The 22,258-nt window shown below is 44.9% G+C and overlaps 1 protein-coding gene across 2 annotated transcripts in view; it reads right to left on the bottom strand.

The window, feature by feature from the left end:
• The window catches only part of PCGF5 (polycomb group ring finger 5), a 65,136-nt gene that overhangs the window by 17,083 nt on the left and 25,795 nt on the right, over nt 1–22,258 (bottom strand). Inside the window, exons 1-6 of one of the 2 annotated variants that reach the window (XM_066619661.1) lie at nt 13,102–13,321; nt 11,923–12,235; nt 9,731–9,827; nt 4,260–4,315; nt 4,086–4,145; nt 2,224–2,372 (exon numbers count right to left, since the gene is read on the bottom strand). In XM_066619661.1, coding sequence (XP_066475758.1) covers nt 2,224–2,372; nt 4,086–4,145; nt 4,260–4,315; nt 9,731–9,827; nt 11,923–12,034 — 474 coding nt within the window. In that variant the 5' untranslated portion in view covers nt 12,035–12,235; nt 13,102–13,321. Of the gene's footprint in view, nt 1–2,223; nt 2,373–4,085; nt 4,146–4,259; nt 4,316–9,730; nt 9,828–11,922; nt 12,236–13,101; nt 13,322–22,258 lie in introns of those variants that run through there. The other variant, XM_066619660.1, reaches the window with a different exon arrangement.

Below are 22,258 nucleotides of genomic sequence, written 5' to 3'. Positions count from 1 at the left end.
GATGGTTTTGGGTTCAGTATCTAGCATCACCAGTTCCCTGCTGGAGAAGAACCGCTGCAAGTACTATGTAGTACTGGCTGACAGCCCAATCCTGAACAGCCCAGAGCGTGGGGCTGCTGTGGCACAAAAAACGACTGCAACGGTATCCTTCGTGCCCTTGGCAGCTGCCAATGCCTACTCGGGAGAAGGGGACATTCACAATGGGGCTACTCAATTCTGTGGCAGCTCTTGAGCTGCTGCAGAATCAAAGAGTCCTGTGTCAGGCTGCGTGGCCCAAAACGGGGCTCAGGATATGCTGGAGCTGATCCTGACCAGTTGATCCACTGGTCGTGCCCCCCTCCCCCACCATGCCTCTTCTCAGCCCTCCCCTACCCCGGAATGCCTCCCCCTGCCTCCCCTCAGGCCCCTACTCAACTTTCTGCTGCCCGGCAGTCCAGGCAACTGCCAGGCAGCGGAACACGGACCTAGCACTGCAGCTGGCGCAGCGTGGGCTCGTGCTGGGCTAGCTCCTGCACTTGGCCTGCGATAAGGGCTCGCAAACGTGCCTTATGGCACATTTGCGGCAATGCGTGCTGGCAGTAAGCCGGTGTGCAGGGCTCAGGATCGGGTCCTGAATGAATCTACAATAAAACTTAGGAGGAACTTAAAAGCTTTAGGTCACCTTTGTATGACTAAATTTTATTGTCTGTAAAAGAACTCAACTTTAGTTGATCTGTAAAGTTCAACTCTAACCTAACATTTCAGTTCGTGCAGTGCTGCTGTGGGTTTGCATGCTACAGTTTATGGACAGGTTTGTTCACAAGTGAGTCAATGTAAGTAAGTGTAAAGTCATGCACATTGGGGCAAAAAATAAAAACTTCACATATAGGATAATGGGTTCTGAGCTGTCTGTGATAGATCAGGAGAGAGATCTTGGGGTGGTGGTGGACAGGTCAATTAAAGCATCGACCCAATGTGCGGCAGCAGTAAAGAAGGCCAATTCTATGCTTGGGATAATTAGAAAAGGTACTGAGAACAAAATGGCTAATATTATAATGCTGTTGTACAAATCGATGGTAAGGCCACACCTGGAGTATTGTGCCCAGTTCTGGTCACTACATCCCAAAAAGGACATAGTGGAAATGGAAAAGGTGCAAAAGAGAGCGACTAAGGTGATTACTGGCTGGGGCACCTTCCTTATGAGGAAAGGCTACAGCGTTTGGGCCTCTTCAATCTTGAAAAGAGACGCCTGAGAGGGGACATGACTGAGACATACAAAATTATACATGGGAAGGATAAAGTGGATAGAGGGATGCTCTTTACATAACACATATCTCACATAACACCAGAACTAGGGGATATCCACTAAAATTGAGTGTTGGGAGACTAAGGACAGACAAAAGAAAATATTTCTTTACTCAGTGTGTGATTGGTCTGTGGAACTCCTTGCCACAGGATGTGGTAACAGCATCTGGCCTGGATGCCTTTAAAAGGGGATTGGACAAGTTTCTGGAGGAAAAATCCATTATGGGTTACAAGCCATGATGTGTATGTGCAACCGCCTGATTTTAGAAATGGGCTATGTCAGAATGCCAGATGCAAGGGAGGGCACCAGGATGCAGGTCTCTCGTTATCTGGTGAGCTCCCTGGGGCATTTGGTAGGCCGCTGTGAGATACAGGTAGCTGGACTAGATGGGCCTATGTTCTTATGAGTCATTTGACTGACAGTAGTCTTAACACAATTCATAGAATGCTTGCATGTGAGTGCCAAACTATGCACTCACTAATTTTAAACCTGTGTTTTAAAATGTTAGATTACTGCTGAACAGCTGTAAAGTAGGCGATTGGTGCTATGTCCTTCCCCACAAGCCCCTCCTCCAGTCACTTTTCTCCAGGTAAAAAATGAGCCCAGATTGTGGGAAAAACAGCCTGGGCAGAGGTGCTGTAGGGAAACATGGCAGAAGGTGGAAGACTACAGCAACATTCCCTACCCACTACTTCTCGACTAGAAATCACCAACACCTTCCCATGGCTTTATAGTTGTTCCGTGAGGAGTTGCTTTCTAAGACATCAATTTGATGCAGTGGCATCTAGCTTGTCCTTACACAGTTCTAGTTTAAAAAAAAATGAAAATTTTTAGATGTAACACTCCTAAGCTATTTATGGCATTCAGCTAAAAAAGAAAACAAAATGGTACTGCTCTACTGTACTAATTTAGGGAGCATAAATGCTTTCAAAACTCACTTTTACTACATTGTCCCCAGACTGTCCATTGTTACGTAAACAATCCAAACAAATAGCAATCTGTGGGTCGCTCCTGTGATAGTCTTTATCCTCATCATTTTCATCCTCATCTGCATCTTCTTTGGGATTTTCAGATTTGGGATTTTCTTCTGCAAATTAAAAGAGATTTACTATTTCTGTATGTACCATACCATTCCAACAAATGGAATACTAGCACAATCCTATCCAAAAATAACGATTGTACTGAAGAGGGTGTGGGGCAAGAACTTAACCAAGTGCAGGAGGAGTGAATTATTTGCAGTGCTAACAAAGTTGAACAGAAGCACAGAATGTTCACTAAAATAACCAAGCAAACAAAGGTATTAGATATAAACACAGAAATAAGAAGGGTGTGTTTGTATATACAGCTATTGCCGACTGATCCCAACTCAGAGAATGCCATTGTGAGGATGTCATCAACTTTAGTGATGAAGACAAGATTGAAGAAAAGGAAGAACTACTGAATCTATCATATTAACAATTCTAGAATAGTTCAGTCCTATGTTGACATTTGCCTTCACAGGGGTGCCCCTGGAGTAATATATTTTAAAGTACTTTTTATCCTGTACTTCCATCCTTATGGGAGTTCAAAGTGACTCACAGCAGGCAAAATATATGTGCAGCCTATTTATCCACGGATTTTTAATCTTTGGAACTGAAAGTCACACACACCTTTGCTTCCTTTGCCCTGCGCTGGCGTCTCCATTTCCAGGCAGCCCAAAACACTGCAAAAAGGCTCCAACTTGCCCAGGCAGGGAAATAGCCCTGGAACCATGGAAGAGGTTCCCCTTACAAAGGAACAGTAACACTCTTGGAGCCCCTGAGCCAGCAAAGAGGCTGAAGAAGGGAAGGCGGGGCAGAAAACCTCTGTAGCCAGAACACAAGGTGGAGCTCTCTCACTCACACACACACAGGGGCAGGTGCAGTAGCAACAGAGGGGACTGCTTTAAAAAACCCTGGGAGTGTTTGCTGAATTCCCTTCCGACCCCCCCCCCCCGAGATGGTGCAGGCAATTAGACACAAGCAAGCCTTCCCAGGAAGCAAAGCATGAGATTTAGGCTACAATCCTCTCCACACTTTCCACTTTCCTCTCCACGCGTTTTTTGTTAATTGCGCCGAGTCATGGAACGTGGATAAATAGGCTCCACCTGTAATAATAATAAAGCAATAAAACAAATGCATCTGCAGAAGGTACATATAGAAGACTAAGCAGAAGAACTTTTGGGAAACTTGCTGATCCTGTGAGCAGGCCATTAGATTCTTCTGTCCCACAAAGATCCATGTAGACAATCCATTCTGACAAAAAAAAACTCTTTCAAAAAAAATGCCTGATGAAAAATATCCCAAATGCATGGAAATGTATAACAGTCCAATTCTATCCAACTTTCCAGCTCCAGTGCAACTGCAATGCAGCCCCGGGGTAAGGGAACAAATGTTCCCATACCTTAAGGAGGCCTCTGTAACTGCATCCCCAACACAGGAAGCAGTGCAGACCCCATAGGCACAGCAGCACCAGCACTGGAAAATTGGATAGGATTGGACCCTAACTTGGCAACTCTTTACTCTGCATGTACAATGATGAATGAAACCTCTAGATTAGATAACAAGCTCTACTAGTTTTCCATTTTATGATATAGACTATTTTAGCAAATAAAGTATTCAAAAATATGCTACATAAACAGCTGCAACATTTATTAATGAACACAAGCTTAAAAAAAATACCAGATATGCAGGTGCAGTTTTTCAAGCACACTGATGTGGCTTTTCCACATTTTTCACGAAATTACACAAATGTTATTACATCATTACAAGAGTGTAATTACCTTCTCCATTTTCTTGCGGTTTGTTTTTCTTCCAAAACTCAGCCTCACAGTGCAGTTCTCCTAATAAATAACAAAACAAAAACAAAAAAAGGCAGAGTGGTACTTCAAATCAATAATGCTGAAATAATATTGCAGGGAAAATAAAACAGCAAACCTAGTTAGCAAAAAACTTACGTTCTCGAAGTCCTGGCACCAGCTTAAATATAATTTCTTCTAACGTATTATCCAGGCTTGAAGAGAGAAGATATATAGTTTTTTGTTTAAGTCAGATGACTTAAATTAAAAAACAAAAAACAAACAAAAAAGCTAATTATCAACACGCATTACTGGAATCCACTGCAGAACTTTAAAGGCAAAAAGTAAAAGAAACTCTTTTGAACACTATTTTTGGTTGCAATGGCTTAAGCCAGAAATTCCTAAACTATGTGTTGGGGTATGTTAGTGTGCTGCAACAAAAATAAATCAATTAAAAATCTTCTGTGAGCTCTAAACACCCACCCACTTGCCTGCTGTATTTCTACATCATTCTCTGCTTTGGCCTTGCTAATCACCTTCCACTGGGGGCTGGCAAGCCTGTCACACCTCTGCATTTGTTGTGACTGAACGATCCAACTGCTCCCAAACCAAGACATAGTAAAATAACCTGCCTCCAGAGGAAGCATGTCCAGAACATTGACTTACGTGGGAGGTGAGTCTTGTTGTGAGTGGATAATTCTTATTCTTACACACATTCTAAAACTAAACCTTTTCAGGTGTAAGAATCAAATACACCTCCAATTTAAATTCAGAAAAAGAAGTTTCAGAAAGCACAATTCATCTCCTGCACCAAACATAATGCACAAACAACCTCATGTCTTTTTCCTATCATGTGTACACTGTAGAAACATGCATCTGGGCGTCTGGGCCAACTGCAACTCCTCACACTGTGTTTCCACAATCTCTCTTAAATACTGTATCTCTCAGACTAATATTAGTAGTTCTGCTGATATTTACAAATAAGTATTACAGAACAATAAAACATATCAAGCAGGCCTGTTGCATGAGATTAGCAAACAAGACTCTTAAAGCATTAGTAATTAAGAAAACTCTTCCTTAAAGTAAGAATGTTGAGGTTAACATCCCAATCCTAATCAGTACTGGAGCAGCAGGGCCTCATGTCCTATGCTATATCCAGTGCTGAATTTGGGCAGGCTGGAGGCCTTCTCAAGGTAAGTGAAGATTTATTCCCTTACCTTGTCTTGAGCCCCGCCTGCCCAATGGGTCTAGTTGGATATGTGCTAGCTAAATTGCTGGCACAAGTCCAAGTAGTCCAATGTAGGGCTTTCAGGCTCGGGACAGGGGTTAGTATATGCCATCCCTACCCCCTCCTGGGCCTGAACTGCCCCACACACACCTCAAAACACCCTCCCCACCTCCATTCCACACCTACACACTCCCTTCCACCATCTACCACCCTCCAAATCAACTCCCCGCCCTTCCACCACAGGATGCTGTTGGGCTGGATACAGCACTGTTAGGATAGTACAGACTTTCCCGCCTGAGTTGCCTGCTTGCAAGTCATCACAAACGTGAAGGCACAACAGCTGCTGCACCAGTACTGGTAAAGGTTAGGATTGGGCTGTAAATTGCTTTTATTCTGGATGAAAGTACCTGCGAATTTGTACTAAAGTCACAATCAATTCATAATCTGTCACAATCAATTCACCACCAAAAGGTTGCATGTATGCGACAGTGTTCATAGAGCTCATTCCTTCTGGCCCGTCCAAGAGTAGACAGTCTGGGTGCTCTAACAGCACAGATGATGAATAGAGTTGGATGCAGGTTGCAGCGGTGGCACACAGGTCTTCCAATACCATTAACTGCAGGCCTAGCTGAAGCTTGGCCACTGTGAAGCAGCACCAAAGTTTGCCACCCTTCTGCACACATGCATACCACTGTCACCTTGCACACCTGGTTGTGGTGGCTTTCTTTCTTCTCCTTTGTTTTGAGTTGCTCTTGCCCCAATCCTTCTGCTTGCTTTTGGTGAGCAGAAAGAACAGTGGAAGGACAATTGAAATGGTTTCAGTGAGTAGCATACCAGAAAGGGGTGGTGGGTAGATAGAGGATACAGGGCACCCCTTGTCAGTTTACCATTCCTTCCCAACTCAATGTAAGACTTTCAGTCAGCATCATAAGATGGCCAGGCCAGCATAATTGCCTAGAATGTTGCATGTGCATCTGGTGAAGAGGAAACAGGGTTCTGTGGAGCCCTTTGACAATCCCTCCAAGTACAAGCACAGAGCCCACACAAGGAAGAATCATGCCTAAATCTATCAGATCTATACTGCAATCTTCAAAATGTGTTCCAGATATGGAAAATGATGGAAATTAATATAAACTTTAACTAAGAAATATTTTTATCAGCAAGAGTCAGGACTACATGTGTGCTGCAACTCTGAAAGACTACTAAATGTGCAGTTAGGTGCAAAACACAGCATTTTGAACATTTACTCTGGGGTAATGCCCAGCAGTCAAAACTTCCCCACGGGTTGTAGTAGAAGCTGCGCCAGTGCCAAAGCATCGCCGCACGGGGTGTTAGATAGGATTGGGCTGTGAATAACATTTCCAGAGGCTGAATATGGGGCCTTTGTCTTATTCATAGTTCTCAATCTGTTCTCCCCACCCAAAAGCAGAACAGCAAAAATGACAGCATAATGCAAAATAAAAAAAATTATGCACATATACTAAATTTGTATCATTTATGTATGTGAGACAAGGAGGAATTGTGGCTTCAGCATACCAGGTAAACTGGAAGAAATTGTAAGAGGAGGTTTGAATAGGGAACAGTAAACTTATGTGTGGCATAGACTAAAATAAATATTTGTATGTTGTGCATTCCTCTGGGGGCTAGGGATAAGAATAAGCCCTCTGTTTGGCTGTACTTGTCATAAGAGGCGACTAAACAACCACCCGGTAGACAGGACTTGTTAGCCTGGGAAGGCAGCTCATCTGAGAGAAGGAAAACTCTGATCCCAAACCTCCACTGCCTTGTGGTTACATCCAGTTATGGAAAAGGCTTCAGGAGTCAACCTCAAGGCAAAATCCAGAGCCGGAGTCCCTAACGCAGTTCATGGTTGAACAGTCACGTTCTGGCAACTCCTGCGACGCTGCTGGAACCAACTGTACTGGCTTCTGCCTTTCCATTGGACCATTTCAGCGATGTGGAGAGGGGGGATTTGCTGCATGGGTAACAGTCTATCCTCCATATCTACCTTACCCAGGCTTCGCGCACTGGAGAGGACACTGTTCCGGAATCACTATTCAAAGCGCAATACCAAAGTCTTCTGAGACTGAAGGATGCCAACTACTACGCAGATTACAGAATCCAGCTTGTTTTAGTATCTTTTTCAACATAGGAAAATATAGTTATTCTTGTGTGTGGCACACATGCATCTTTATGTAAAACTCAGATTAGATTAGGGCCAAACAACACATTACACTAAGACTGCAATCCTATCCTCACTTTCCTGGGAGTAAGTCCCATTGAACACAATAGGTCTTACTTCTGAGTAGACCTGCTTAGGACTGTGCCCTAAGTCATGCATAAATCATGCTTTTCACATAAGTGTTTGGTGTTTTTGCTTTTTAACACAGTACTGCAGTGGAGACTGAAATCTGTCTCTATGGACCTGTACTGGGGGGTTGAGGGAATATATTAATCCCTTCCCCTCTGGCACTTTTCCCTGCTGAAAAACCATCCTAAGGGGCAAAACTACACAGGAAACATAAGAAACTTGCCTTCTGCTGAGTCAATTGGGCCTTTACAACAGAGCTTTCCAAACCCTGGCCCAGGGGCTGGATCTGGAGATTGGGGAAAGCCGTCCACTCTGTCAGCAGAGCTTACTGTTCCGCTTCCGCACTGCATGCATTTCCAGTAGATCTGGGTACTGGGATGCTCTGAGCAGTCGCATCTGCCCAGACACCCTGCTGCACTGCCTTCTGTGACACTGAGTAACAGATGTGACTGCATTTTCGTTGGACAGTGGCCGCAAGTTTGGCGACCTCTGCTTTAGACAGATGTCTTTTCCAGTACTACTTGGAGATGTCAGGGATTAAACCCAAGTCATTCTACATGTAAATCAGATGTTCTATCACAGAACTATAGGCACTCCTCCCTCAGACTCAACTTGTGCCATTTGGCCCTTAGTCACATGCAGTTAAAGGATGTTGCTCTCTTTCTGCTGGCAACCACTCTTGGATGGGAAATGATAGTCACAGTAATTTATCCAATTGCATATAGAAACTTGCTACTGATTTCATTATAGCTTCTATATGTATAAATGGGTGCAGGATTTCAGGCCACATCAACTGTTGTTTCACAATTTGTTTCTCATCCAGTTAAAAGATAGTAATTTCCACTCAAAGGACTTAGATTGCAATGATCTTCAGCAAAAAAAAATTACCAAAAATCTACTGTTTGTTCTATGAGCTAACTTGCATAGAGCCACTAGACCAGCTTCATCCTAAGGCACTGTCCAAACACAGAAAACACTTGGGATAAGGCGCTTCAATTCCAACTGATATAATGAAACTAGATCAGGGGTGCTCAATAGGTGGATCGCGATCTACCGGTAGATCGCGAAGCAAAATGAGTAGATCGTGGAGTGCCGACCCCCCCCTTCAGGTGCCTCTGGGAGGAAACGCTGGGAGTACGGCCCATTGTACTCAATGGGGCTTACTCCCAGGTAAGTGTGGCTAGGATTGCAGCCTCACAGCCTAATCCTAGGCATGTCTACTCAGGAGTAAGTCCTGTTATACTCAGTGGGGCTCAAGGTACACCAACATACATTGTACACATAAATATGTTATGATGGCGCGAACATTGTAAAAAAAACTCTGGTAGATCTCCGGGCCTTGCTGGGTTTCAAAGTAGCTCTCGAGCCAAAAAAGTGTGAGCACCCCTGAACTAGATAGTCTCTGTGTTCAAATGATGGTAACAACTATAAATATGTTTCGATCGGGGTGCCCAAAACCTGGCCCTAGGGTCATTTGCGGCCCTCAGGGAGCCCCCAGTCTCCAATGAGCCTCTGGCCCTCCAGAGACTTGCTGAAGCCTGTGCTGGCCTGATGCAACTGCTCTCAGCGTGATGGCCAACGGTGCAACCTCTTCTGTGAGCTTTGGGACGAAGGCTCCCACCACTGCTTGCTGTTTCACATCTGTGATGCAGTAGTGGCAGTAAAAAAAAGGCTGGCCTTGCTTTGTGCAAGGCCTTTTATAGGCCTTGAGCTATTGCAAGACCTTCATTCATTCATATAAGTTCCATCTCTAACATATTCATTTATGTAAATTTATTCAAATTTGAAATGTAAATTAATTCTTTTTTTCCCCGGCCCCTGACACAGTGACAGAGAGATGATGTTGTCCTCCAGCCAAAAAGTTTGGACACCCCTGGTTTAGATGTAGGGTGAGTAAGATTGAGACAACAATATTTTCTTATGAGAATAAAAAATTACTCTAAATTCTGCGGACTTTCGTTATCTAAAATTCAACAAATCTTAATTAATTTTAAATTGGAGTATTCTATCTTTTTTCTTACTTCTTCCCAGTAAACTAAATTGGGATGAATTATTTTCTATTGAAACTAGTTGCATTTAACAGCCTCTTACCGTAACATTTCTAGTGGATTGGTCTCATGCACTTGATTGCCACATCTGGGACAGTCATTACTGTCTTCAAAATGCTGCACAATACAACTCTTACAAACTACCAAATGAGATAAGAAAGGCACATTAGGAAAACAAGTAAACCTGGGGAATGATTGCTAAATGCTGCCAGTTTTAAAAGCATACCTAATAACCTCAGGCCCATAACAGGCATATCCCTTCAGCATGCAAGTTAGAACTGTAGTTCCAGATATTTTCTTTCCACAGTTCAATCTCTTGAACATAGTAAAATCAGGGGGACTGTTTTTACTGATTTAGCAAGCTGCTTCCAAATGTAATTCCAACAGGAAATGCAGTTTGCTTGGGAGCTCTATGTGCACATCACAACATACATGGAGATGTAAACTAGTTCTTTCCATGAACTGAAATTAATGTTTAATACTGATCATGACCACTGCACATTTAAAGACATGAAGATGCTCATCAAACCAATTTAGGAAAGTCACAAAGAATAATTATGGATTCAGACAAGACATAGATTTATGCTGCAGGAGTAATTGCTATAGATCAGTGGTTCCCAAACTTTTTAGCACCACTTTCCAAAACAACACTATTTCAGGACCCACCAAGCTTTATGAAACTAAAAAAAGTTTCACTTTACCAGCCACTCAAGCCTCTACTTTTATTCTTTCTACTATGGGGACAGGACAGGACTGCCTTCTGGAGCATTGCTGAGCTCCACATCCATTGGACTGGGACTAGTCTGGTGACCTTTCAATCTCCTTTGTGACCATGGCACGGTTGGCTACTCATTAGTAAATGCACATATGTTGCTCCATTTGTTTCCATAGGCCTCAATACAGCTATCATTTGTCAGTTTTTCGACCCACCAAAAATCAGGTTGCAATCCACAGTTTGGGAAACACTGCTATAGATACTCCTATGTCTGCTACAATGGCCACTATAAAGGCAAAAAGGGGAGTAGGTAAGCATGTATTACGGAGCTGTTTGCTCTTTTTACACTTTCTATCTGATTGCTGTTTTTAAGATGTCTCTTGGAAATATGTTTTTATCATGTTTTTAATTGTGTTTTTAATCTTCCTTGTAAGCCGCCTTGGGTCCATTTGGGGAGAAAGGCGGGTTATAAATAAATAAATAAATAAATAAATAAATAAATAAATAAATAAATAGGGAGCTAATATTGTCTTCAGTTCTCACATATATGCCAACTCAATGTTTATATACATGCATCTCTTATATTTTGTTTCTATCACTTACACTCTACTCTTCTTCTAAAGAGCTCAAGGAGATTTAGAAATAGTTCCCAGTGTCCAATCCAAAAAATTACATTACGTGCCTCCAAACAACTCTATTTAATTTTCATTGTGACAAACACCAGCGTACATGAGGCAAATGTTTTGAGCATGCAAAGTTGTCCTAGAGTATGAATTCCTAGATCAGGACACTAGAAGCTGAGTTATTAGACTAGAAAACTTATGCGTTATCAAAGATAAAAAGTTTATAGAGCACTATAAAGATAAAAAGTTTATAGAGTACTATTTATCTGTTTTCTAGACCACTGGTGCAAAATATTACCAGGCTCCATCAAGGGAATTTAACTTTGTCTAAGATCCACTTGTCCAAGATGCACTTGTAGTCCCACTCTATCAGTTTCAGCTCTATGTCAGTTTTTCTAGTACTATATATATTTTAGCGTAGGGAAAAGTATGAGATATACTGAGAACAGATTATGAAAATTATCAGAAAGTGTACGTTGTGCTGATATACAGTACCGTGACACGTTTATGACACAGATAACCCCAATGATTTTAACTTTCTTCACTCCTTCTTAAGTTCTGATATTTAAGGCCCAATCATATCCAACGTTCCAGTGCTGATGCAGCCGCAGCATTCCCTTACCATGGACTTGTGACTGTCCTCCCATGACAGGATGTAGCATGCACCCCACTGGTACAGCTGCATCAGTGCTGGGAAGCTGGATTGGGCCCTAAATTAGGTATGCCATATGCTTTGAATCCTTGAAATGTGTGCTGTATAAATACTATAACAATTCTTAATACATATTCCTTAACTTTAAAAGCCCAAGGCCAAGGCAGTATTAGTAGCATTAACTAGAGATGTGACCACTCCCCCTTCCCCTCCTCAAGACAGATGTCTCACACAGTCTTACTTACAAGTATGGAGGCACTCAGTTACTGTAGTTGGTTTGATGAGATATCCTTTACAGAGACAACAGGTGATATAAGGATTGAAATCTTTCACAAAGTGCTTCCGCTGGGTAGCCATTCGTGGCACAAGCTGGGACAGAGAAATGGTTTGGACCTGAGTGGTGAATTTGGAAGGTGAAGGTGACAAGGATCACAGGAGCCGGTGAGCTGTCCTGTGTGGTGGGACTTCTCCAGGCATTTGACAAGAGTCCAAGGCTGCTTCTCAAAGGGTCATGATTCCTAACCTCTGCTTCTTTTTCATGTTAGACATCTTTGAGCCCTGTAGCGTGCACACACACAAAACAAGGAAAAAAAACAACCTGTCAACAGAGATAGTGCCACAGCACAAACAAATGAACAACAACAACAAGGCATATGACTTGGAAAGAGGAACAAATGAGTTTTCACTGTCAGCTGAGAGAAGACAGAACTAAAGAGTTTGTGACAAGAAGTTGTGGGAGAGATGTGAGGCAGCACAAGCTGAAGGAAAGGGCTGTTCAGCTGAGGAGGGAGGAAGCCCTTTCCTAAAAACCCTGGGAAACTGTAGCAGCACAGTTAGCCTTTCCTAGTTGCATCAGCCTGCAAATAAGAGCCCAATCCTCTGCATGTCTATTCAGAAGTACATCCCATTGTTTTCAATGGGACTTACTCCCAGGAAAGTATAGACAGGATTGCAGCCTAATCCTATGCATGTCTACTTAAAAATACATCTTATTATAGTCAGTGGGCTTATTACCAGGTAAGTGTGAATAGGATTGAAGTCTGAGAGCCCAATCCTATGCATGTCTACTCAGAGATACATCCCACTATAGTCAATGGGGTTTGCTCCCAGGAAAGTATGAATAGGATTTCAGCCTAATCCTATGCATGTCTACTCAAAATACATCCCATGATAGATAGTGGGGCTTACTCCCAGGTAAGGGTGAATGGGAGTGCAGCCTGAGCACCCAATCCTCTGCATGTCTACTCAGAAGTACATCCCATGGTAATCAATGGGGCTTACTCCCAGTAAGTGTAGATAGGATTGGAGCCTGAGAGCCCAATCCTCTGCATGTCTACTCAGAAGGAAGTCCCATTATAGTCAATGGGACTTACTCCCAAGAAAGCATGGCTACAATAATCCACAAAGTATGGATCCACACTTACCTGGGAGCAAGCCCCATTGACTATAATGAGGCTTACTTCTGAGTAGGCAGGCATAGGCTTGGGCTCTCAGGCTCCACCAATGGGGCGCTGGGAGCGGATTTGCGGCGTTTTTTGAGCCCTCGCCCCCTCCGCGCCTCGGGCAACTGCGGCTAGGCGGAGTGGCACTTTCCCTCTGCCCTGCCTCGGCCTGCGCGGCGCCTTCCTCGGCTCCCCTGGCTGACACCTTCCGACGCCACCAGCCTCACTCCGGCCGGCGAAAAGGAAAGGGAAAGAGCAGGCGCGGCGGGCGGGCAGGCGGGCGCGCGGCCTCCCTCCCTCGTGCCGCGCCGCGCCGCCCCCCTTCCATCAAGGCCGCCGGGACAGCCCCGCAGCGAGCCTTCCCGCTGCCTGCGCCACAGGCTCGGCGCGCATTGCAGGGCGGTCACGCAGACGCGGGCAGCCTGAATCAAGGCTCCCCTGGGCCTTGGACTCGTCCTCGTCTTGGAGCTCTGGTCCGTCCAGAGCTCAGTGCTGGGGGCAGCTGGCGCAGTTGTGAAGGCAGAGTATCTAAGAGCATGTGCAAAGTGTCCTCTACTTGATCACCCACAGTGGATGCCGTGAGTGGCAACCAGCACCCAGCACAGCGCAGGAACCGTGTTGTACTGGCACACCTCAGGAGAAACAGGACAAGGCACTGGCCTGGCTGTGGCGTGGCATGGCATGGCAGGCAGGGCAGCATCCTTTGGCACTTCCACACTGCACTGGTGCCTGCCTTGTGACACATTGCCCAGAGGCACATACAAGGCATGCACACACAGTTGTTCAAACTGAAGTGATGATACAGGTATCTCCTACTGTGAACCTTGACTTATGGGACACACCAAGAAACGTGTTAACACGTTTGTAGATCTGCTTCTTAGGGTCAGGATGGAAGGCTTCTAAATAGTTCTGAAGCCTGACATTTGGTGGGGAGGGGGTCATTCCTGTCCCTCTCCATGTCCTCCAGGCTCTTACAAAAACACCTCTGTGAGCACCTGTAGAATGGACCTATAGTGCTAATGGCTGGGGAGGAGCAGGTGGCAATGAACTCATTGCCTCCTGCACACCTTAGATTTTGAAGTTATTTATCACTGCAGATCACAATACTGCAGATCACAATAATACATCTGGTACATTGAGGGGGCTGCAGTTCAGTGGTATAGCAACTATTTTGCAAGCTGAAAGTTCCAGATTCAAATCACTGCCATTGCCAATAGAGTTGGGAAAGACCCCTGGCTGAAATTTTGCAGAATTGCTGCCAGGAAGCATTGACAGGACTGAGCTAGGCGGACCAAATATCTGACTCATTTTTAGGTAGCATGGAAGCCAGCTTGTGATATGGTCCAGACTGGCCCGTGCTCATATAGTACTCCCTCAGGGCCTGAGTGATGACATACAGTGAGGTCCAGGCCTGGGAAGTCACAACCACATGAATACTCTCTCTCTCTCTCCCCCACCTCCTTTTCAGTGGATCTTACCTTCCTTGAAACACACTCTCTCAGGGCCCAATCCTATCCAACTTTCCAGCACTGATACAGCTGCAACGCAGTCTCGAGGTATGGGAACAAATGTTCCCATACCTTGAGGAGGCCTCTGATACTACCTCCCCAATACAGAATGCAGTGCATACACCATTGGCACAGCAGCCAATGGAAAATTGGATAGGATTGGGCCCTCACACACTCTCTCTCCCCCCTCCCGTTTTCTAGGAGTAGGCACCATTGAACCCACTGGGACTTACTTCTGAGTAGACATACATAGGATTACTTTGTTAGACCTGCTTAAGCTTCAACATGAATAGTTAGGCCCTCAGCCTCAAAGGATTGTTAAGAGAGGTTTCTGAAAAGTTCTTGCATGCAGGAAATAATTTATAGTACCGCTTGTTGGCATGTATGACATTTATACTTAATAGATGATTATTTGCCAGGTACCCAGGCAAATACCTAGGATCTGGTCCCCATGATTCTACAAGCATTTGATTATAACTTTTTGAAGTTCTTGGCATTTGGGAGGATATTTGTGTGGCAGCAAAATATAAATCATAGTTAAAAACCCTGTAGAAATGGTTGCCCCACCACTTTTAATATGAAATGTGTTCTGTTTAAGTGTTCTCTTTTTCTCAGTGTTGGAAGACATACAGTCCCATAGAACATTACAAAATATTACATTTATAGTCTCCAGGTATTTTTTTACTACTACAGATTACTACTACACATACCCTTTTAAATTTTGAACTTGTACATGTCATTTGGAACAGAATGCTTTTTGTATGTACATTCATTTCAATCTCTTTTTAAAAACAAAACAATTCAATCTTTTCTTGTAAGTCAATTACATTCAAACAGTTAAGTGCTATGAGATATTGGTGTGCTATCTTCAGAAGAATTAATTTTCTGCAACACACAATGAGTATTAGATACACTGTACACTTAATTTTTTTTAACTCGCCATATAAATAGTGAGACTGTACACCTGGAAAGAACTAAGGTGCTTTTTGTAGTGGCCCACTTCTTATATAACAGAGATTATTCAAGCACAGGCAAACCTTTGTTAATCCAATAATTAGCCTGTCTCTTGGTTATGAATTGCCGTTTCAATATTATGCACATATTTGGTACAAATAAGACACTTTACTCATTAGGGTAGGACAGCGCAAATGTAGTTGAAACTGCGCCCCCACTGATGCCCCCACTGATGCAGCCATTAGACCATGTGCTGCATCCTGCGGGAGGGGCAGTCCCAGATGTCTCCTCCTGGTAAGAAAACTTCTGTTCCCTTGCCCAGGGAGTAAGGCTAACTGTGCTGCTACAGTTTGTACTGTTACAGTTTCCCAGGGTTTTTAGGAAACCAGCTGAGCAGTCCTTTCCTTCAGCTCATCCTGCCTCACATCTCTCTCCCACAACTTGTCACAAACTCTTTAGTTCTGTCTTCTCTCAGCTGACAGTGAAAACCCTTCTGTTTTCACCCTTCTGGTCTAATTGGACCTGCGCCAGCAATTTAGCGAATGGAGTGGGGGAGAGTGGTGGTGGGCAATGGGTGGATCAGGCCTGAGATGGGGGCAGGACTGACAGTGACGGTGTGTGGCATATCCTATCCTTCCCAGGCCTGATCTGCTGACATGGATCAACATGGACTTGTGCCAGCATTATTGCTGGTGCAGGTCCAAGTTGACCCATAGTGGCTGCTATGACCCAGGGCAAGGGGGGGAAAGTCCATTTTCCCTGAGACCTTCAGCAGCTTAAATTCTCCTACAGGATGCAGTGGCACCTGCACCGACACTGCTGTACTGCCATGGGAATTTATTTGGTGTTGGGCTGTAGGTCTTCATAGCATTGTTTACCATAAGTTTCCATGCACTTGTTTATGAATTCTAAGGATCAAAATATATGTTACATTAAACTCATTATTGGGGATTCAATTCTTGGTTTTTATAACTTAAATAGCAGTTGGGGGAGGTGATCAGAAATCAGACTGTGTCATTGGGGAGGGGGCTGTAGCATTTTGCCTCCACCAAGGTCCTGATTTGGATCTCCCCTCCCAACTCCAATTGACTAGGAAGAAAGCTCTAATGGGTGCCAACTTATCTACCTTTGTTCTTGCTACCCCTCCCCTATGTACAATATAAGTGGATCTATCAATGACCTTTAAACCATCTTTCAAATATGATACATAGGGTCCTTGACAGGGTGTTGCCTTAGATATTCACTTCTGAATTCCATGGCACCTAGTCACAAAAATCAATTGTAAAAAGTGAACAAGCCAAGTCATGGCATAAAGGAAAATGATTTCTTGAGCTGTCACCTGACTCAGAGCCCGATCCTATTCCCTTCACCCAGAGGCAGAACAGGGGATGGAGTAGTAGGATCGGTGGCGCTCATGTGTAGTCAGATCCTATTCCTATCCCTTTCCACCACCATTATATTCCTTGATTCTGTGCTAGCAAAATAGCTGGCACTGGACTGAGAAGACACAAAGGAAAAGCAGAGACTTCTCTCAGGGCAAGGGAACAAAATTCTCTTATCATAAGGAGACCTCTGCAACTGCCTCTGAACCCTAGGATGTAGTGCACGCTCCATTGGCATGCCTGCATCAGCGGGGAGGGACAATTGGTATGATTTCTTTCCCCAGCGCATATCGTAAGTAATCTGTGGAACTCCTTGCCCCAGGATGTTGTCATGGCACCTGGCCTACATGTCTCTGAAAAGGGATTAGACAGATATACGGTGGAAAAGTTCATCACAGGCTATGAACTGTGGTAACTATATGCAACCTCCAGGTTTTAGAGGTAGCCTATCTCTGAACGCCTGATTCAAGGGAATGGCAGTAGGATACAAGTATCTTTTTGTCTTGTGTGCTTCCAGAGACATCTGGTGGGCCACTGTGAGTTACAGAAAGTTGGACTGGATGGGCCTTTGGCCTGACCCAGAAGGGCTCTTCTTATGTTTTTCTTATGTTCCTCACTAAATACCATCATCCTGGCTGATCATTAAGCCACTATAGAATGCCTTAAAGCAGTTGTTCTCAAACTTTTTGGAACCATTTATACTCCTAAACGGATACTCAGGGAGCCCTGTCAAAGCATGTGGAGAGTCTTGGACAGCCCCAAGCATTGGCACATGTGCAGAGTGGTACAGTACTGAGCATATGAAGGGGCTCAGGGAGCCCCAGGGCTCCTAGGAGCACACTTTGAGAAACACTGCTTTAAGGTATTGTCATGAAAGGGGGGGCCCTCTAGTGACCACACACTGATCCAGGGCAGTGATGCCTAATGCCAAGCTCTCACTCCCTTCCCATCCCCCACTCTGCCAACTTGTTTAACGTGCAGCTTGGTGGGACAAGATTTGGTATATATCTAGTTCACTTGGATGCCACATTGACAATGTCTGACGATGTCCCCTTGGCAACTGCTTGTCCAGTGTTGTGGGATTCTTTTCAGCTTGTACAGCCTGAGGATGGGGACAGACTCCTTTGGAGTGTGAGGCCATTTGCCTGCCTGTTTGACCCTTGCCCAGCTTGGCGGATAAGAGCTGCTCGGGGTGGACTGGCTGAGTGGACAGGGAGGGTGGTCAACTCTTCTTTGATGGAGGGGACGTTGCCACTCACTTTGAAACGGGCGGTGGTTCGCCCCCTCCTGAAGAAGCCCTCCCTGGATTCCACTGTGTTGGATAACTACCGGCCAGTCTCCAACATCCCGTTTCTGGGCAAGGTAATTGAGCGGGTGGTGGCGGCCCAACTCCAGAGGGTCTTGGATGAAGCTGATTATCTGGATCCTTTTCAACCTGGTTTCAGGCTGGGCTTTGGGACGGAAACTGCCTTGGTCGCCTTGATGGATGACCTAAGCCGGGGACTGGACAGGGGGAGTGCGTCCCTGTTGGTCCTGCTGGACCTCTCAGTGGCTTTCAATACCATCAACCATGGTATCCTTCTGGGCCGATTGGCCGAGTTGGGAGTTGGAGGCACTGTTCTGTGGTGGTTCCGTTCCTACTTGGAGAGTCGGTCCCAGATGGTGGTGCTGGGGGATGCCTGTTCGACACCCTGGCCTTTGAGGTGTGGGGTGCCGCAGGGTTCAATTCTGTCCCCCATGCTATTTAATATCTACATGAAACCGCTGGGAGAGGTCATCCGGGGGTTTGGAGTGGGGTGTCATCAATATGCTGATAACACCCAGCTCTGTCTCTCCTTTCCTCCAGACTCCAGGGTGGCGGTTGAGGGCCTGGAGCGCTGTCTGGAAGCAGTGAGGATCTGGATGGGGGCTAACAAGCTGAAATTAAATCCAGATAAGACAGAGGCTCTCCTGGTTTGGAAATCCTCGATGCAGGTGCTGGACTATCGGCTTGCTCTGAATGGGGTTGCACTCCCTCTGAAGGAGCAGGTCTGCAGCTTGGGGGTCCACCTGGACTCGCAGCTGCTCCTGGATTCCCAGGTGGCGGCTGTGGCTAGGGGGGCCTTCGCTCAGCTTCTGCTGGTGCGCCAGCTGCTGCTGTACTTGGATCGTGCAGAGCTGGCCACGGTGATCCATGCCATGGTGACATCAAGGTTAGATTATTGTAACACGCTTTATGTGGGGCTGCCCCTGAAGACGGTTTGGAAACTGCAATTAGTCCAGAATGCGGCGGCCCATGTGGTCACTGGAGCTAGGCAGTTTGACTCTGTCAGCCTGCTTCTCCGGGGGCTACATTGGCTGCCCATTCGTTTCCGGGCCCAATTCAAGGTGCTGGTTTTGACCTTTAACGCCCTGTACTGCTCTGGGCCAGGGTATCTTAGAAATCACCTACTTCTGCACAATCCGGCTCGTCCTCTTAGATCATCAGAGAAGGCCTTTTTACAAGTGCCGCCGTCTAAGGAGGTATGTGGGGGGGGGGTGGCAAGAAATAGGGCCTTCTCAGTAGTGGCACTAACGTTATGGAATGTCCTTCCCCTTGACTTGAGAATGGCTCCCTCTCTTGAGACTTTTCGGCGAGGCCTGAAGACCCTTTTGTTTAAACAAGCCTTCTGAGTTCATGGCCTTTTTAACAACTTTTTTACATCTTTTAGTATTTTTTACAGGCTTGAGTCCTCTATGATCTGCTGCTTTATGCTCTTTTTTATCTGACTTTTTATCTGACTACTGTTTTTATGGTATCTGTTAATGTATTTTAATATGTTTTTATCTGTTTGTTAAATTATGTTTTAATCTGTTTTTAACATGTTGTAAGCCGCCCTGGGTCCCTTTGGGGAGAAGGGTGGGGTATAAATAAAGTTTATTATTATTATTATTATTATTATTATTATTATTATTCACTGCCACCAACCCCCCCAAGAGATCCAATTCCCATAGGGGTTCCCTGGGCAAAACCCTAACCCACTCCAAGAATGCTACTCAGAGTTGTTAAAACGACCTCTCTTTGACAGTAGTACTTGCAGAGTGGGGCAGCTGACAAATCCACTGCTCCCAGAATGTGGCAGAGGTTTTAAGCCAAAAGCCAAAGAGACAAGAAAAAACAATGTAAACAGGCTTGGTTTCTCCCAAAGAAATGTCCCCAGAATGGTGCTGGCTCTGCAAGGAAGCCTCACACATGCAAGCTCTGCTGGACTAGGCTGGGAGCATAGATCCCAATTTGGTCTAGCCTGAACTGAGGGTATAAGAGACCCCAGTATCTGGAGGGGGAGAATCAGTGGCGTAGCTAGCAGGGGTCGGTCTGCTCCGGGGGGGGGGGTGACCACCACTAGTGACCAAAATTGCAAAAATTGCAGTTATTAGGAACAGTACCATTATGTTATATACTGTTATATATATGTGTAATTTACAGCAGAATGCAATCAGAGTGAAATGTCTCCATTCTATCAAAAGTTATACCCCCCCAAAAGAAAACAAAAATACAACTGCCTTATGTAACAAAAAGTAGATTTTCTTTAACTCAAAACAAACCAATGAGACTGATTTGAAGAGCCAATGAGATGTTATTATGACACAGCATGGAACCAATAAGATGTTAGTAAGGTAAGTAAGACACTCTGGGGGGGGGGTGACAGCACTAGTGACCAAAATTGTGGAAATTGTAGTTTTTAGGAATAATATCATCACGTTATATACCATTCAATGGTATATATGCAATGAAACAAATGCAATGCAATGAGACACACCAGAACGAAATATCTGAGTTCTATCCAAAGCTAGAGCCAAATAACCAGAAAAGGAAACACAATTGCTTTATGTCACAAAAAGTAGATTTCCGTAAATCAAAACTGGCCAATGACCCTGAGCGTTATGAGAGCTAACTAAGTATTATGACACAGCATGGAACCAACAAGGTGTTGTTATAATGAGTTAACTCCCTTTTCCTTGTATCAGAACTAATACTCAAACTCCTATTCCGTTGTGTGAGTGTCATCAAGTTGGCCACTGTTTTTTTGTTGGTTACTGATTGGTTGAGTAACCTATATTGTTCTATACTTAAATAAATAAATAAATGGGGTAACACCATGAGTTACCAGACTAGGTGAAACCAACCCTAGTGATGCCATTGGAATGTTGGGTGTTGTTGGGCACTGATTAAGATGATTTTTAAAGTGGATTCTAAATATTCATGATGGACTGTAGTAGGGGTGTCCAAACTTTTTGGCAGGAGGGCCAATCACCTCTCTGACACTGTGTCGGGGGGTGGGGGGGTGGGGAAGAATAAAAAAGAATTAATTTATATTTCAAATTTGAATAAATTTACATAAATGACTATATTAAAGACAGAACTTATATGAATGAATGAAGGTCTTGCAATAGCAATAGCAATAATAAAAGGCCTTACAAAAAGCAAGACTGACTTTTCCGTCACTGCTGCAGCTGCATCACAGACGTGAAACAACAAGCAATGGAGGGAGCCCTCATCCCCAGAGCTCATGCGAGAGGACAAACAGTCGCCCTCATACTGCGAGCAGTTCATTGGGCCAGCACAGGTTCCAGCAAGTTTGCAGAGGGCCAGAGGCTCATTGGAGACTGGGGTCTACCCACGGGCCAGATTGGGAATCCTCGAGGTCTGCAAGTGGCCCCTGGGCTGGGGTTTGGGCACCCCTGGACTATAGTCTATCAGTGGTTATAGTCTTTCAGTCATAATGGCTGCATTGAACCTCCAGATGCAGAAGCAGTATGTTACTGAGGGCCCAAACTTTCCAGCGCTGGTGCAACTGCAATGTAGCTTCAAGGCAAGGGAACAAACATTCCTTTACCTTGTGGAGGTCTCCATAACTACCCTCCCACCACAAGATGTCATGCACACCCCATTGGCATGGCTACACCAGGGCTGGAAAGTTGGACAGGATTTGGCCCCATGTCAGGGACAGATCTAGTGTTTATGTTTGGGGGGGGCATGAGCACGCTTAACTCCAGTGCCCAGGTCAACCAGGCAGGTAGACCCGGGCTCTTGGTTGAACTTTGGCCACTGTGAATGATGTTTGCTGGGTGGGTAGACTTGGGCTCCTGACTGGACTTGGAGCCCGGAGCTCCCACCTGGGTAGACCTGGGTTCCCAATCTGACTGCCTTCTGGAGACTCTCTTCCAGGAGGTTAGACCTGGGTTCCTGGTTGAACTTTGGCCTATGTGGCCAAGGTTTGCTGGGTGGGTACACCTGGGCTTCTGCCTGAACTTGGAGCCCAGATTAATTAATTT

Source organism: Tiliqua scincoides, chromosome 3, assembly GCF_035046505.1.
Source record: "Tiliqua scincoides isolate rTilSci1 chromosome 3, rTilSci1.hap2, whole genome shotgun sequence".
Classification (NCBI taxonomy): Eukaryota; Metazoa; Chordata; class Lepidosauria; order Squamata; family Scincidae; genus Tiliqua; species Tiliqua scincoides.
The sequence above is the reverse complement of the archived record's forward strand: the minus strand, read 5'-3'. Positions and strand labels throughout refer to the sequence as shown.